Source organism: Pteropus alecto, unplaced genomic scaffold (genome assembly GCF_000325575.1).
Source record: "Pteropus alecto unplaced genomic scaffold, ASM32557v1 scaffold17, whole genome shotgun sequence".
NCBI lineage: Eukaryota > Metazoa > Chordata > Mammalia > Chiroptera > Pteropodidae > Pteropus > Pteropus alecto.
In genome coordinates, this window is record NW_006440645.1 from 4,431,864 (window position 1) to 4,446,542 (window position 14,679).

The window sequence follows — 14,679 nt, forward strand, 5'->3', positions numbered from 1 at the left end:
CTAAGGTTTTCAGGTTAAAGACAGCTGTTGCGCATGGATGTTGAAGATGGGGTGGGATTTGAAAGATAATCGCGTAATGGTGGGGTGGCTGGACCTCTAAGATGTTGCCTAATGATGGGATTGTTCAGTTCGGTTTTTGTTTTTATGTTACAACAGAAAAAGAGTTGAATTTTAAGCTTGGATAACACTATTTTTTTATTTTCATCTCTTACTGGATTTAATATCAACATTAGAAAGCCACCAGAAGTCTGTGTTTATCAAAGTTGTTGACTTTTGCGCATCCATAAACTGAATACAGCGAGTGTTCTCCAGCTTGCCGAAAGGGGCTGGTTTAGATCAGTGTCTGAGGTCCGATTTAACAACGTGCTTTAGTGTAGTCTCCAGCCACCCCGGAGCCTCTCCGTGTCCCCTGTCCTCGTCACAGCCCCTGCCTCCCCGGTGAACGTTCAGAGATTTTCATTTTAATCGCTTTTTCGCGTTCCTGAATAGGCTCATCACACCGATAGGCACCCTTCAATATGCTACTTCAGTTTTGCCTTTTAAAAATATGTGCGTTTTAAGCCTTTTCTTTTGTTTTTTGGTCTCGGGTCGTCCTTCAGTCCTTTTTACTCCCTTGTAATGGATTGTCGAGGAAACTGGATTATTGGACCTGCACAGTTTCTCAGGCTAGATTCTGCTGATGGCTCTGGCTGCCTAGGACTTGGCTGTTTAACACAAGGGTGGCCGTTTCGTGCCTCAGCCCTGGAATGACATCCTGCCTGGAATCCCATGCCCCGTGTCGCCCGGCCCTGCACCTCGTTCACGAGGCTCCTCGTCCCTCCCTGGGGAATCCCCGGCTTTCCATCGGGCCATCAGGCTGTCCTTCTCCGTAGTCTCCCAGCACCCGTAAACTCTTACGTGACACTGAAGACATTGCCGCCGTTACTTCCGACTAGATTTTCTCCTGCTGAGAAGCTCTCATCCACCCAGCCCTCGCTAGATGCTTCTGTGTGCCTGGCACCGAGCACAGAGGTGGACATAGAACAGCTCCTGCCCCCAAGAAGCTCACAGGCAGGGAGGGACAGACAGGTGTGGTCTACACCATCCTGCGTCCTGCGTGGGGGAGGCAGGCTGCTGGGAGAGTGGAGAGGCGAGGCCGGAGGGGCTGACCACAGGGCGGATGTGTGTGCGCCGCAGGATGGGCACACGCAGTACTGCAGAAAGGGGTGTTCTGTTCTACAGTCAGTCATTCATTAAGCACTTTTTAGGTGGCAGGCTTCATATTATTATCCTGGATAAAATCTCTTTTTGACCGCTGTGACAGACACTTTTCAAGTGTATAACCAAAAAGCTGGACTGAAGTATTAAAGCAGGGACTAGTTTTTACATAAGGAGAAAACCAGGTTGTAACATTTATCCAAGTATAAAAATATGAACGCATACTTTGCTATTTCCAGACACTGGCTGAGGATAATAGATTCCCTAGTTGGACAGAGAAGGGAATGGATTTTTTTTTTTTTTTTTAATGGTTCGGAAGAATTGTGGATTACGCCATCCTCCATTTTTCAGAACAAATTTTTGCTAGCTTGTCTGTTCATTATATTGTTTAATTTCCGGAAAAGTGTGGAAAATTTTACAATGTACTTATTATGTGGAAATGTAATATAATTTCTTTCACTGCCTGTCTTGTAGGACTTGATATTTAAAACTCCTCCCTTAAGAAAACCCTCTTCCCCTTCTCCCCCAGCAAATGAACTGTGTCTTTGGCTTATTGCCTTTACCGTGTCGTAAGATCCAGTGGCTTTGCTTGGTAAGAATCTTCTAAATCTCAAGGATGATTTTTTTTTTTATGATTTCTTTCTTCCCCGTGAAGCCAACCCAACATGGGACAGCGACAACTGAAAGGCTGACTCGAATGTAACTGGATTTAATTTCCCCGGACAGCCCAGAAACCTTGAGTAGCAGCTGAGGTTACACATTATACAGACCCGCACAGTATCTCAGGGATTCTAGCTGTTAAGGACTGAGAGTTTCTGTCCCCACCTCCCCCAAATTTATATGTTGAAATTCTAACCCCCAATATGATGGTGTTAGCAGGCGGGGCCTTGGGAGGTCAGGAGGATGGAGCCCTTGCGAGTGGGATCTGTGTCTTCATTAAAGAAGCCCACAGAGCTCCCGGCCCCTTCTCCGCATGAGGCCACGGGGAGGAGGCAAAGCACGCAGCAGCCCCCCAACCTAGCAGCGCACTGGCGTCGGACTCCTCGGCCCAGAACCGCGTGAAATCAGTGTTTGTTCCCCAAGTCGTCCAGCCTTGGGTGTTTCTTTTAGAGCAGCGGGTGGTCTAAGACGATACCCTTCAATTCACTTAACACTAACTGCCCACTGAACTGCCTTTGGCTTCTCTCTGTTCTTTTATAACCCGAAGGTCTTTTTATTAGAGAGTTTTAAACATATACACAAAGATAGAAGGACCCGCACGGTGGCGCTCATGTGCCCATCCCCCAGCTTCAGTGGTTACCACGTGACTGGTCTCAGTTCATCTGCATCTCCACCTGCTCCCCCGCCCCCCCGCTGCCCCACAGTGGGATAGACGTTCTGTCATCCCTTCGTTATTTAAAGATGGTTACACAAGTCGTGACGTGAGTGATATGTATGTATTAGTGCATATTAGCTATGTAGATGCTTCATATGTATCTCTAAAGGATAAGGACTTAAAAAAACAAGTACCGTTCCATTCTCATGCCTAAAACTTTTAAAAGCTGTCTTAAAAGCGTAAAATGTGCCAGGAATGTTAAAGTGTCCCCTGTGGCCTCACGCTCTCTACTGTTGTTTTGCTTTAATCGAGACTCAAACATGGTTCACGCAGTGCTTTTGGTTGACATGTCTCTTATGTCTCCTTCGATTGAAAATTTTTCTCTCCCTCCGGAAACTCATGAAAGTGAGTTGTTTTCATAGTCATGTTTAATATGGCACACACTGGCATTTTGTTCTGGATTATTTTAAAATTCCGACAGTGTTAACACTATGTTCTTATTATAGAAGTCACATATGCTCAACCAAGAAAAATTTTTAAGTAACAAAAAATATTATTTTTATTTCATCACCTCAAAATCATTGTTAACTCTTTGAGATTATTTTCTACTAATCTGTATATATTCAAGTGTATGATTTTTACATAGTAAGTATTCTCTCTGCTATTTGGGCTTAATTTGCACTTTTTCTAGTTCTTAAGGTAGAAGTGTAGATTTTTATAATTTTTTGCTTTTCTAGTACACTTAAAGCTATAACTTTTCCTTTAAGCATGTTGTTTTTATTATCACATACTTAGAGATATTATCTAATTCCCCTTAAGTTTTCTTTTATCTGTGTTTTATTTAGAAATGTATTGCTTAAACTCCAAATATTTGAGAGATTTTTTTAGATCTTATTGTTACTAGTTTCTAATATACTCTGTATAATTTCAACCCTTTTAAATGTATTGCAGCTTATTTTATGCCCTGCAATAATTTATTCTTGGAAATATTCCTTGAAAAGAATGCAGATGTTGGGTGTAGAGACCTTATCAATACTCATTTGAATATTATCAAATATTCAGATGCATAAGAATGAAGTTTGACCCTCATACTACATACAAAAATTAACTCAAAATGGATCAAGACCTAAACGAATGAGGTAAAACTAAAAACTCTTAAGAGAAAAGCACAGATGTAAACCTTCACGTTCTTGGTTTAGGCAATGGTTTCTTAGATACGTCACTAAAAGCACAAACAATGAAAGAATAAAATGGATAAATTGGGTTTCATGAAAATTAAAAATATTTATGCTTCAAAGGAAAACATCAAGAAAGTAAAAAGACAGCCCACAAAATGGGAGAAAATATTCATAAGTCAGATATCTGGAATTTGTATCTAGAATATATAATGAACTCTTACAACTCAATGGTAAAAAAACAACCTGATGTGAATGGACATTTTCTAAAGAAGATATATAAATATCCCATGCGCACATGAGAAGATGCTCAACGTCATTACGCATCAGAAAAATACAAATCAGAACTTCAAGATATTACTTCACACACAATTAGGATGGTTATAATTTTAAAATAACAAAACACAGGCTATAACAGGTGTGGCCCGGATGTGGAGAAATTGGAATCCTCAGTTTCTAATGGGAATGTAAAGTGGTTGCTTTGGAAAATAGTCTGACAGCTCCTCAAATGATGAAACAGAGAGTTACCACACGACCCAGTAATTTGACTTCTCGACTTCTCGGTATATACCCAAGAGAACGTGTCTGTACAAAATATTGTACGCAAATGTGCATAGAAGCATTGTTTGTAGTAGCCCAAAATTGGAAACAAACACAAGGTCCATTCACTAATGGATGAGTACATCAAATGCGGTCTGCCCGCTCAATGAAATATTATTTGCTAATAAAAAATGAAGTACTGCTACATGCACAACATGGATGAACCTGGAAGACGTTATGCTAAAAGAAAGAAGCCAGTCACAAGGGACCACGGAGCGTCTGATCCTGTTTATGTGAAGCATCCAGCATAAGGAAATCTGTAGAGACAGGAAGTAGATTAGCGGTAGCCTGGGCCTAGGGTTGGTGGCGTTAGGGTCGCGGGAGGTGAGTGCTAAAGGGTATGGGCTGACGGAAATGCTCTAAAATTAATCGTGATGGTTGGACAACTCTGCGAACATACTAAAGGACACTGAATCGCATCCTGTGTGGATTATATCGCAGACTGTTAAAAAAAAACCAACAAAACGAACCGTGGGGACCAACAGTTCAGGGGAAGAGCCCTTCATATTCCTTAACATTATGGTGACTTTGGGAAAAGACCTCCTCACCTGGAGTGGATCGATTCGAACAGTTCAAGTCCACTAGGCCAGGAAGCACTGGCTGGCTCACCATGGTGGCAGAGGCAGTTTTTTTAGCATAGCTTTCAAATGACTGTGATGTTAGGAGGAGGATAAAGCCTCAGGTGAATGAAATCTACATGATCTAAAAAAAAAAATGCTCAGTCGGGTGGGTTGATAATGTTATTCACATACTCCATATTCTTACTGGTTTATTTTGTCAATTTTTGCGTCAGATATTTTAAAGTTCTCTTATTAGGTGCTACACATTTAAGGTTATGTCGTCTTAATGGGACCCTGTTCGTCTGTAGTTAGGCCATTTGCCTCGACGTCCACATTAGTTGATATTAATATAGCCATGCCAGCATATTATACTCAGGGTATGCGTTTTATTTATTTTTTCCTACATTTTTACTTTCAATTTGCTCGTGTGTTTGTATTTAAAGTACTTTTCTTGTAAACAACAGAGTTGTTTCGTAACTTATTTAGCCCTAGAACCTATTTTTTTTTTAGGTAACCCGTATTTGTTAAAGTACATTTTGGGCAGGAGAATGCAAATTAGAAATTTTGCAAGAAGAACAAAATGGAAATTTTTAACTTCGTTTTTATTTGAATTAATTAAATGGTTATCTGTCCGTGTGGCATTATCATTATAACCATGTAATATCTGTTTTTTGTTTTCCTCCATTCTGCTTAATCATGATAACGTGGTAGTTCAGGTTATCCGCCCTCTTCAAAGTCTTACGTTCTGAATCTTTTGTCACACTGTATAAGCATTCTGTTTTTCCACTAGGTAGATAAATTTGCAAAAAAATAGATTTCTCGATAAAGAAAGATAAATGCATTGGTATTGTATTGAAGGGAAGAGCAGAAGGAAGATGCGTTGGAACTCCAGGAAATACAAACCAGGAGATGACACTGAGCAATTCGATTCTCTTCTCCTTATGAAGAATTGGTTAAAAATAACTTTTAAAGTTTAAACTTAGGCAGTGGCATGGAAATTCTCACAAGTTGTTTACATTTTTATGTACTCTTAAAATAGTCAGTTCCCTTCCCTGTAAAACTTTTTTTTTAACTTGAGCAGTTAACAGGGCCGAGTGGAAGCTAATTGTACGTAAAAGGAAAACGCGTTCCCCATTCTGTCACTCCTCTGCCCGCTGCATGGAGTGAGAAGGGCGTCGAGGGACTCTCGTGCTCTCTCGTGGATCTGCATCGCGTCCTGATGGCATGTCATTGACATCCATCGCCTGTCCCCTGTCCACCCGACCCACGGGGCGCCGTTGCCCAGAGTGGATCACCTGGTTGCTCAGGCGTCTCTTGTGTTTACGTTGCATAAATGTGTATCTGGCTCCTTTTTCTATGATGCTACAAAGGTCATTTTTTCCCTCGTTACTTCTAGTCAAACTACAACTGCAAGCAGAGGAGAGAGGGGTCGTGTCCATCAAGGGAGTGTGTGCGAACCGCTATCTCGCCATGAAGGAGGATGGACGGCTGCTGGCTTCCGTAAGTACCACTTCTGTTTCTGTAGCTTTTCTCCTGTTTCTTTTTTAGCTTTTACTGCTGTTAATGTGCCAGCGTTGGTGGTTCTTAAATCTTTATTAAGAGTTTTGCAGGCATTATATCATTTGATCTCCATATTCACCCCATAAAGTAGAGAGTGCTATGCTCTTTATTTCACAGATGCAGAAACTAAAGTTCTCGGTCAGAATCCAGTGACCGAGCAAAGGCTCGTACGAGGCAGCGCCTGGGTCACTCGAGGCCGCCTGGCCCCCCGAGCATGAGTGTTCACGGCCCGTCCTGCCTCCTCCGCAAAGCTGCTCAACTAACATTTCTTATATTGCGCGGTGGTTTGCAGATCAGTGGGAGGGACATAGAAACTTTCAAGTACCAGTTGTTAAGTTTCTTCTTTCAGTTGTGCCATCCAGAACACTTGCAGTGCAGAATCCTAAGTGAGAATATGGGCTTGTCACCTAGGAACAGATGCTGGCTCTGCCACTTGTCACTGTGTGTTCTTGGGCAAATTATTCCTAGTTAGTTCTCTTCCCTGTAAAATGGAGACACCAGCGAGCCTATGTCACAGAGTTTTGGGGAGGACAGAATTGGATGATTTATATCGAGTGCCTCAGTCAGGGTCTAATCCACAGTAGGCCCTGGAGTCACTCAGGCCTTCCTCCTCGAGATACTTTGCGTTTGTAGGAGAGCTCAGTCAGGACGGGGACTTCTCCTTCTCTACTTTTTGTCACAGCCCGTCAGGGGTCATAGCTCCTGGTTCCCACTCTTTTCACGAGCGCAGGCTCCCCGTCAACCTCACCTTTGTTGTCAGAACCAGATGGCAGGTCTGTTGGTCAGGAACAGTGCCGGGCACCGGTGCAGGGGTATGAAGTGACCGGGGGAGCAGAGAGGACACGTACCTGAAAGCACGTGTGTCTATACATCAGCAGTCAGGCTACGGCCGTCACAGCAGCCCAGTGGCTGGTGATGACCCTTCTGTGACTCCCCCACGGAAAGCATCTGTCAGGACCAAGCAGCTGTGGCGTTTTGAGCTATACAAGTAGTTTTTGAAATTTTTTTCTGAGTGAAGATTTTTGGATTTCTGAAGATACTTACACAGACGTACAGGTTGATCATCTGGCAAAGATATAACTATGTTGATATTATCAATTTATGTTGTTTTTGTGGGATAAAAAACAAATTTGGGTGTAGTGGCTCTCTCTCTCTCTCTTTTTTTTGTAGTTAAATAAATTTTAGAATCTTCAAGAATAGGCAATACTTACTGAGTGTACAGTGTGCCAGGGTTATAAAACTGAATGAAAAATGGTCTGAGCCTTTAATGGGTCACAATCCTGGGGAAGGTGGCAGATGTGTAAGTATTTGTAATAATGTGTAAGGGTTCTGATGTGTTTCTTCTGTGTCTTGCATACATGCATAGTAATAAAAGAAAGGAAGTAAGAAGTGTTATGACATAGGAAGTAATACAGGAAAGGAAGGGATTGAATTCGTGTAGGCTGGGCAGGATAACCTCCGGGACTTTAGATGACGTAGAGGAAGGAGTTCATCAGGCAGGTCAAGGAGCAGAAATCGGAGACGAGGCCGTGGGTAATTGTAGGACGCAGCACATGCAAAGGCGTGGGTGCACAGAGCTCACTGGGCCTATCTCTAGAGTTACAAGTAGTTCGTTCCTGCCCCGCATAGAGGGCAAAGGGATCACAAGATGGAGCGGAAGGGCTAGGGCTGGAGAGGTAGGCAGACGGCGTGCTGAAAGCTGTGAAGGATTTTAAGAAGAGACACAATCCAATCTGAATTAGAGAAAGATGACTCCAACGGCAGCGTACAGCAGGGGTCCCCAACCCCCGGGCCGTGGACCTGTACGGGTCTGTGGCCTGTTAAGAACCAGGCCGCTCAGCAGCAGGGGAGCGGCAGGTGGGGGAGCGAAGCTTCATCTGTATTCACAGCCGCTCCCAGAGCCAGCATCGGCGCCACCTCAGATCATCAGGCGTGAGAGTCTCATGGGGGCATCGGTCCCTGGTGCCAAGAAGGTTGGGGACCGCTGGTGTACCGGATGGGTTTGAGGAGGCCGGGACTGGTGGACACAGACCAGTTTAAGTGAGCGATGATGGAAACCCAGTAACACCAGGGCAGAGAGGCCAAGTCACGCGCTAGCGCTTGCGATGGGCTCCATGTGACAGTGTAGCGCAGGGAAAAGTCAAAGTCAGCTCCTCGATTTCTAGTTTGGATGAGAAGGCAGATGAGAAAGGGGGAAGAGGAGAAGGTCAAGTTCTGGGAGAAGGTAATACAGGGTCAAATGTACACCTGTCTCGAGTTGCCCGGAAGGCATTCAGCTGAAGGTGTTCACTACGGGGTTGGAGTTATGGGTCGGGAGCTTAGGGGAGACAGGCAGATGTGGGTGCTGACATGCAGACGTGGGTGTCATCAGCATGGACGTAGTAGTTAAGAGAGGGGAATGGGTGCGGTTGCTCTGGTGAAAATAGCTCTGAAAGATTGACTAGGGACTTTGACTTTCTTCGCTGTTCTTGTCTTTTTTTCTACCAGTCTGTTCTCAACTCAAGGCATGAGTTAATACTTTGGGAAATCTACCAAAGTGGCATTTTAATATTTCCAGGATAGCGAGTCAGTGGGTCATTTTGGATGACCTTGATCTTGGAGAGGAAGGAAGAGGGCTTCACCGCAGGGTGTGGCAGCTCACATACGGCGTGGATCGCCATGGCTTCTGTAATAGTGTTGGTCTGGCTGCTGTCAGACAGGGAAGGTGGCGGAGAAGAGAGATCCACACACGTCGGCTTCCGTCATGACTAACTACAGACACCGCCAGTCAGATGACCTCCAGCCTCGTCTGGGTCGTTGTCTGGCTCAGTGAGCGCTTTGAGATGGTCACCCCATTTTCCACCTGCTGAGATGAGAAGGTCCGGTAACCTGTCATCAGAGGGCTTGTTAGTCTCGGGCACATAGTCTGGAATGCAGGTACATCCCTAACAACAAAAGCTCCATAGCTGTCGAAAGTGATGGGAACAGAAGCTCCTCGGGTCCGTGAGAGGAGACGCGGCTGAGACAATAGACCTGAAACTGTCTGCTCATTCTTAGAGTTCTCTAGACGGCAAACTCAGAGAATTCTGACCTCCTCTCGGGAAGCAGGCGTGAAGCTTCCCAGACTGTCGATTCTGTACTGCACAGGCATACGGCGCTCAAAATAAACCGTTCCCTCGTTCCTGCCTCAGCTCAGCAGGACCTTTCGCAAGATGAAGGTCATGGCGTTTTATTTAGTCTTCAATGTGTCTCTGTCTCTATGGATGTGTGTTAATTCTTCCTGGTACAGATTTCCTTCAGGTTGATGCAGTAGGAATTAATTTAGCAATGCCGAGACGTTTATCACAAACTTTTCTGTCGAGACAAAGCTCCAGCTGTTCTACTGGAAAATTCAGGATTTATGTTTCCTCTGAGGAGTGGCATCAGCCAAGACGTAGTTGGGGCCCTTGCCGCCAGCCTCACATCCGTCCGGGTGGGCTGTCGGTCTTCAGGTGAGATGGTGACCATCCAGGCCCCACAACCAAGGAGGCGTTGTCTGCGGTTCAGTGAGCGGCTTGCTCCTCTGAGTCAGATCCGGAGGTGCTGAGCTGTCGACAGTAGCAGCTTTTGGTGTAAGCCCAGTGTTAGGACCAGTAGCCATCATTCTGGGATGCAGATGCTCCTTATAACTTGGAGAACCTGGGGTTATGAACTTGAGCTTGCCAGAGGCACCCTTCTCCCCTCTCTCCTTCTGCCTGGCCCCGCTCCCCACTGCTGTGTGCGGCGCGTCTCTGGGCTCTTCTGCGTGTTGCCCCGCATGGGATTCCCACAGAGATTTGTGAATCATGCCAGTTTTCCTTCAGCATACTCTGCATACATAAAACATTTTGTTTCTAAGAATCATGTTAGGTAGATTACTACCAGTTAAGGGTATGAAAAAAAGAGCAAGTTAGGTACCATTTTTTTTCTCACATATTAGTGGTACAAGTGCATTCAGGCTAAGGATTTCTCACTGTCTGAAAAAATTTCTTAAGGGTTTTCCCTCCTTTCAAAGCTAGAAAATAACAAAAGTTCTGTAAAAAGGGTAACTATATTTAACTGCCAAAGCCTGTATTTGGAGGCGGAAGCAGAGTAGTCCTTTAATACACTACAGGCTCCTTACTCCATTCCACAGCAGGGTAAATTTTGTTGCTATGAGCAACAGGAGTCCAGAAAAAATATTAGGATTTGTGATTTCTTAAGTGTTCACAAAATCATGGTGGATTTTTTAAGAAAATTGCGTATAGTGAGACTGACTAGTTTTAAGTTTAAATCACCAAACAACCTTAATGTAAGCATTGGTACGAAAAAACCAGCCTGGTCTTCATCTGCTAGAAAGTTGCACATTGTTTTCTATAAAGTGCTTTAGATTGTAATAACCTGAACAAAAATATCTCAGTAGATATTTGAGTGTGTTACTTGTGTTCCCCCATAAATGTGAATATGAAAAATTTACATTCTTTGAGGATGTACGTTTCATTACTGTAAAAGTAAAATACTTTTTTGCCGATAGAGTAATTTTCTTAGTTGTTTGGCCTTTACAAAGATATGAGAATTACACACAAAGTGAGGCAAGTAGTTTTTGAGGGCTCCATTATCCAGATTGACAATATATGATAAAATTTGTCAGAAAATGCAATAATTGGAGAGAAATGTGTATCATTTTTAAGAGAGAAAATACAATTAAATGCAGATGTTACTGCCTAATAACTGTTGCTTCTTTCAGAAACTAATCTTATAAAATTTTGCACAACATATATATGTGTGTGTATATATATATACACATTATATCTATACACATATACATATATATCAAGATTAAGATCAAATTTACTTTTAACTTTTCACAAGTTGTGTGTTTTACTTTGTCCTGAAGTAGTCAACATTAGTACTTACATCATGTCTGTTTTTAATTCTCAGAAGTGGTGTAAGCAAAAGCATTTTTGGATTCATGTTGAGCAAACTCTTTCATAAGCCAAAACTGCAAAATCAAAGTACTGTAAAAGAATAAACAATCCAAGAACACAGCATGGGGAAATGGCCACAAGGTTCACATCTGATATTCAGCAGTGGACGAGGACTGCGAGGCCAGTGGCATGAGAGGAGATGGGGGCGCGGGTGGGGGGCGCGAAGATACACCCCCACCCTTCGCACGCTGGATTCTTCTGAAGTCACTGTACACAGCTCACGTTTTAGGGGGTGCGGGGTTATGCTCTGTCTCTCTGAGGGCAGAGTATCTATGTAAATTATTTGGAATTCTTTCCTGTGAGAAATTTGTCCTCCATTTATCTATTCAGTCATTTATATCAGTATTTACTTGTGGATATTTGTTTTACACTTTGGGTTATAATCCAGTACTGTGTTACTTAGTTTGTTCAGATTGTTTCAGCTTTGGCTGTGGGGCTCCTTTTCAGCTGGCTCCTGCGTCCCTTTGACATGCCCCACCAGTGTAGGGGTTTTGAGCATCCCTTATTTTACAGCCTCCAGGCTCTTCTGGGCTCATCTTGTATGTCCCCCACTCCAGCCTGGAGGGGCCATTTCTCTAGGGAGCCTCGGCTCCTTTTATCGGAAGCAGGTGGTAGGAGCCCAGATCTGGATGCCAGGTGTGCTCGCTGCTACTGAGGGATGTTTCCTTCCAGGTCCCCTCACCTGACAGCAGAAACACAGGCACCTGCCCACCGGGGGATATGGACACACCTGTACCAATGTTAAGCTAAACGTGAGGACGTGCTGTTTCCAGCCCCATGCTACCAGGGTCCCGTGGACCATGTTAGCCGTCCCCTCCTGCATGCCTGTGACCTCCCGCAGTGACGCCTGTCCCCACCACCTCCTTGGATCAGGCTTTCAGTATGTATTAACACCTCATGTCACTCTACGTACTCTTCGAAATTTGAAAGCAAATTACACATCTACACAAAAAAATAAGTCAGACTATTTAAAACGTTGATTATCCTTTTGCAAAGTTTTGATGCTTCTCTGTTCAGATATCCGTACAAGGGGTCAAACGCCCGACACCATCTTTAAAATCATTAGCATCGTTGTCGTCACCACCGACGTCCCCTATGTAGTCCCCCGAGCTAAGCTGGTCCTGTGCAGAGTCTGCAGGTGTGCCCCTCTGACACGTGACGGGTTCATGTTCCTGTCACGTGTGCACAGCTACATCCCTTTTTTTTTTTAGTTCTCATACCTTTCAGAATTGAGAGTAACGCTTTATTGGAATTACTCTGACTTAACACCCTTCCGGCATTCCATATGCGTCGGTACTTTTCAGCTTCCCATTCTGTGGCGTTAGCATTAGCGAGGGGAGAAAGGTTAGGTGATGCACCTGTCGCATAGTACGTGCTGGCCAAGCGCTCGTGATCTCTGCAGGGACGTCTGATAGTCCGCTCAAACTCAACGTGCTCAAAACTGAACTCCCAGCCTTCCCCCGTGAGACCCCTCCCACAGCTGTCCCCACCGTCCGAGGACGTCAGCCTCGGTGCCATCCCGGGGCCCTCTCCTTCCTCACACTGCACACCTAGTCTTGCAGGAAACCCTGTGCGCTCCGCCTCCAAAGTACGCCCAGAAGCAGACAGCTCCTCACTGCCCCTGGTGCCGCCACTGGGGTCTGAGTCACCTCTGTCTTGCGTGTGACACTGAGCAGGCCTCTAGCTGGTGTCTGTGCGTCTGCCTTTGGCCCGGTGTAGTCTTGGCAGCCAGTGACCCTGGGAAACATCAGATCATGCCACTGTTCTGCTCGAAAGCCTGCAGTGGCTTTTCATGTCCTCAGCGGGAGCCAGAAGAATTTACAATAGCTTTTAAATCTCCCTCGTCGTTTTCTCCCTGACCTACATGCTGCTGCCCCTTCAAGCCCTCACTGCACGCACCCTGGCCTCCTCGCTGCCCCTCACGCTGCGGGCCTGACCTGCGGTAGCTGGCACTGCCTGGCCCGCCCGCATCTGGACGGGTAACTCCTTCGCCTCCAAGTGCTTGCTCAAGTGTCACCTTCTCAGTGGCGCCTCCTGTGACTGCAGCCTCGTCTCTACGCTGGCCGCTCTCATTCCGACCCCTTTTACACTCAGTGTGACTTTTCTCCATGGGAGCTATCATTTTGGCATACGAGTTACTCAGTTACACTTGTTGCTCATTGTGTATCCCCACCAGCTGCGGGTCCTTGTTCATTCCCTGATCAGACTCAGTGCCTGGAAGACAAAAATACACGTTAAATGAATAAATGGATTATTCAAACTGTATGCTTTCTAGATCCCAAAATTATTCTTAAATTTTAAAAGAAGTAAAGGAAAATACATGGGCAGAGCGTGTCCCCAGTTTGAAGTAAGTTACTAAGCGTCGACTTTAGATCCCTCATTTGTTACTGAGTATATATGATAACGATGTCACAGGACGCTGTGATGTTTAAATAAAACGACATGCAGGAGGAAAGCAATCAATAACTACAGATGAAGAGATTTCCCAACTCGTGACCCACGTAAGCCAAGGCCTTAAGGCAAGGTACGTGGCGTCATAAGCCCTTAGAAGCTACTTGCTCACTTCCCCTGCGATGTCATCTCTCTGAAGACCCCTTTTTCTTTTAAGTTTGAAATGGTGAGCAGTTAAACATTGGTGATCGGAAAAAAGTTCTGAAAATGTTTATAAATGTTCACAAAAATTATACTGTGTCAGTTTTTAACAGAAATATTGTGATCACAGTCACTGAAGATGATTTGTAAACTCAGAATAGAGAGAATTGAAAATTGTACTTACATGGGCTGTTAAACGCCTGTTTTTCTTGAGAGCTGGATTTTGGCCCTACGACCCACTTAAAAAAAAAATAATAGAGTTGGTTTTCAAGGGCATAACACTTGCTTAGTGAATTTACGTGTCTGAACATTCAGCCCAGAAACAAATCTTCCCTTCTCTGTCCTGTTTTTGTAAAGGTACAAGTAACCTCTGTGAAAAACAATTTGTGGGTTCCATGATGTGGTGTCCACTTAATCCCTGGTCCTGTTTCTTTTCTGTGAAATAGTAGGAACTGGCAGAGAAGGCCAGTGTTGCTGGCATGGTCCGTCTCCCCGGAGGCCAAACACTGTGGGGCGTGCCAGATGCCAGGGGGCCTCTGGGAGCTCACCGGGCCCCGGAGGATGAGCACATCCGCGTCCTGGCGGCCGGCGCGTGGGCCGCGTCTGCCCCCGGCGGCCTGGCCGGCGACGCTCAGCAGCCACCTTTCGTGGTCTCTTCCTGATGGCTGTGACTTTTCCTTTCGCTCTGTACTTCCCTCACCTCTGCTCCTGATCTC

General features: G+C 44.9%; 2 protein-coding genes across 2 annotated transcripts in view; both read left to right on the plus strand.

Annotated features, from left to right (window-relative positions):
• FGF2 (fibroblast growth factor 2) overlaps positions 1-14,679 on the plus strand; it is a gene marked incomplete at its 5' end in the record, with an annotated part of 44,843 nt that overhangs the window by 25,993 nt on the left and 4,171 nt on the right. Inside the window, one exon of the mRNA XM_015593894.2 lies at positions 6,244-6,347. Coding sequence (XP_015449380.1) covers positions 6,244-6,347 — 104 coding nt within the window. The remainder of the gene's footprint in view (positions 1-6,243; positions 6,348-14,679) is intronic.
• SPATA5 (spermatogenesis associated 5) overlaps positions 6,244-14,679 on the plus strand; it is a 234,734-nt gene continuing 226,298 nt past the window's right edge. Inside the window, exon 1 of the mRNA XM_015593907.2 lies at positions 6,244-6,347. The gene's annotated coding sequence lies outside the window, so the exon portion shown is untranslated. The remainder of the gene's footprint in view (positions 6,348-14,679) is intronic.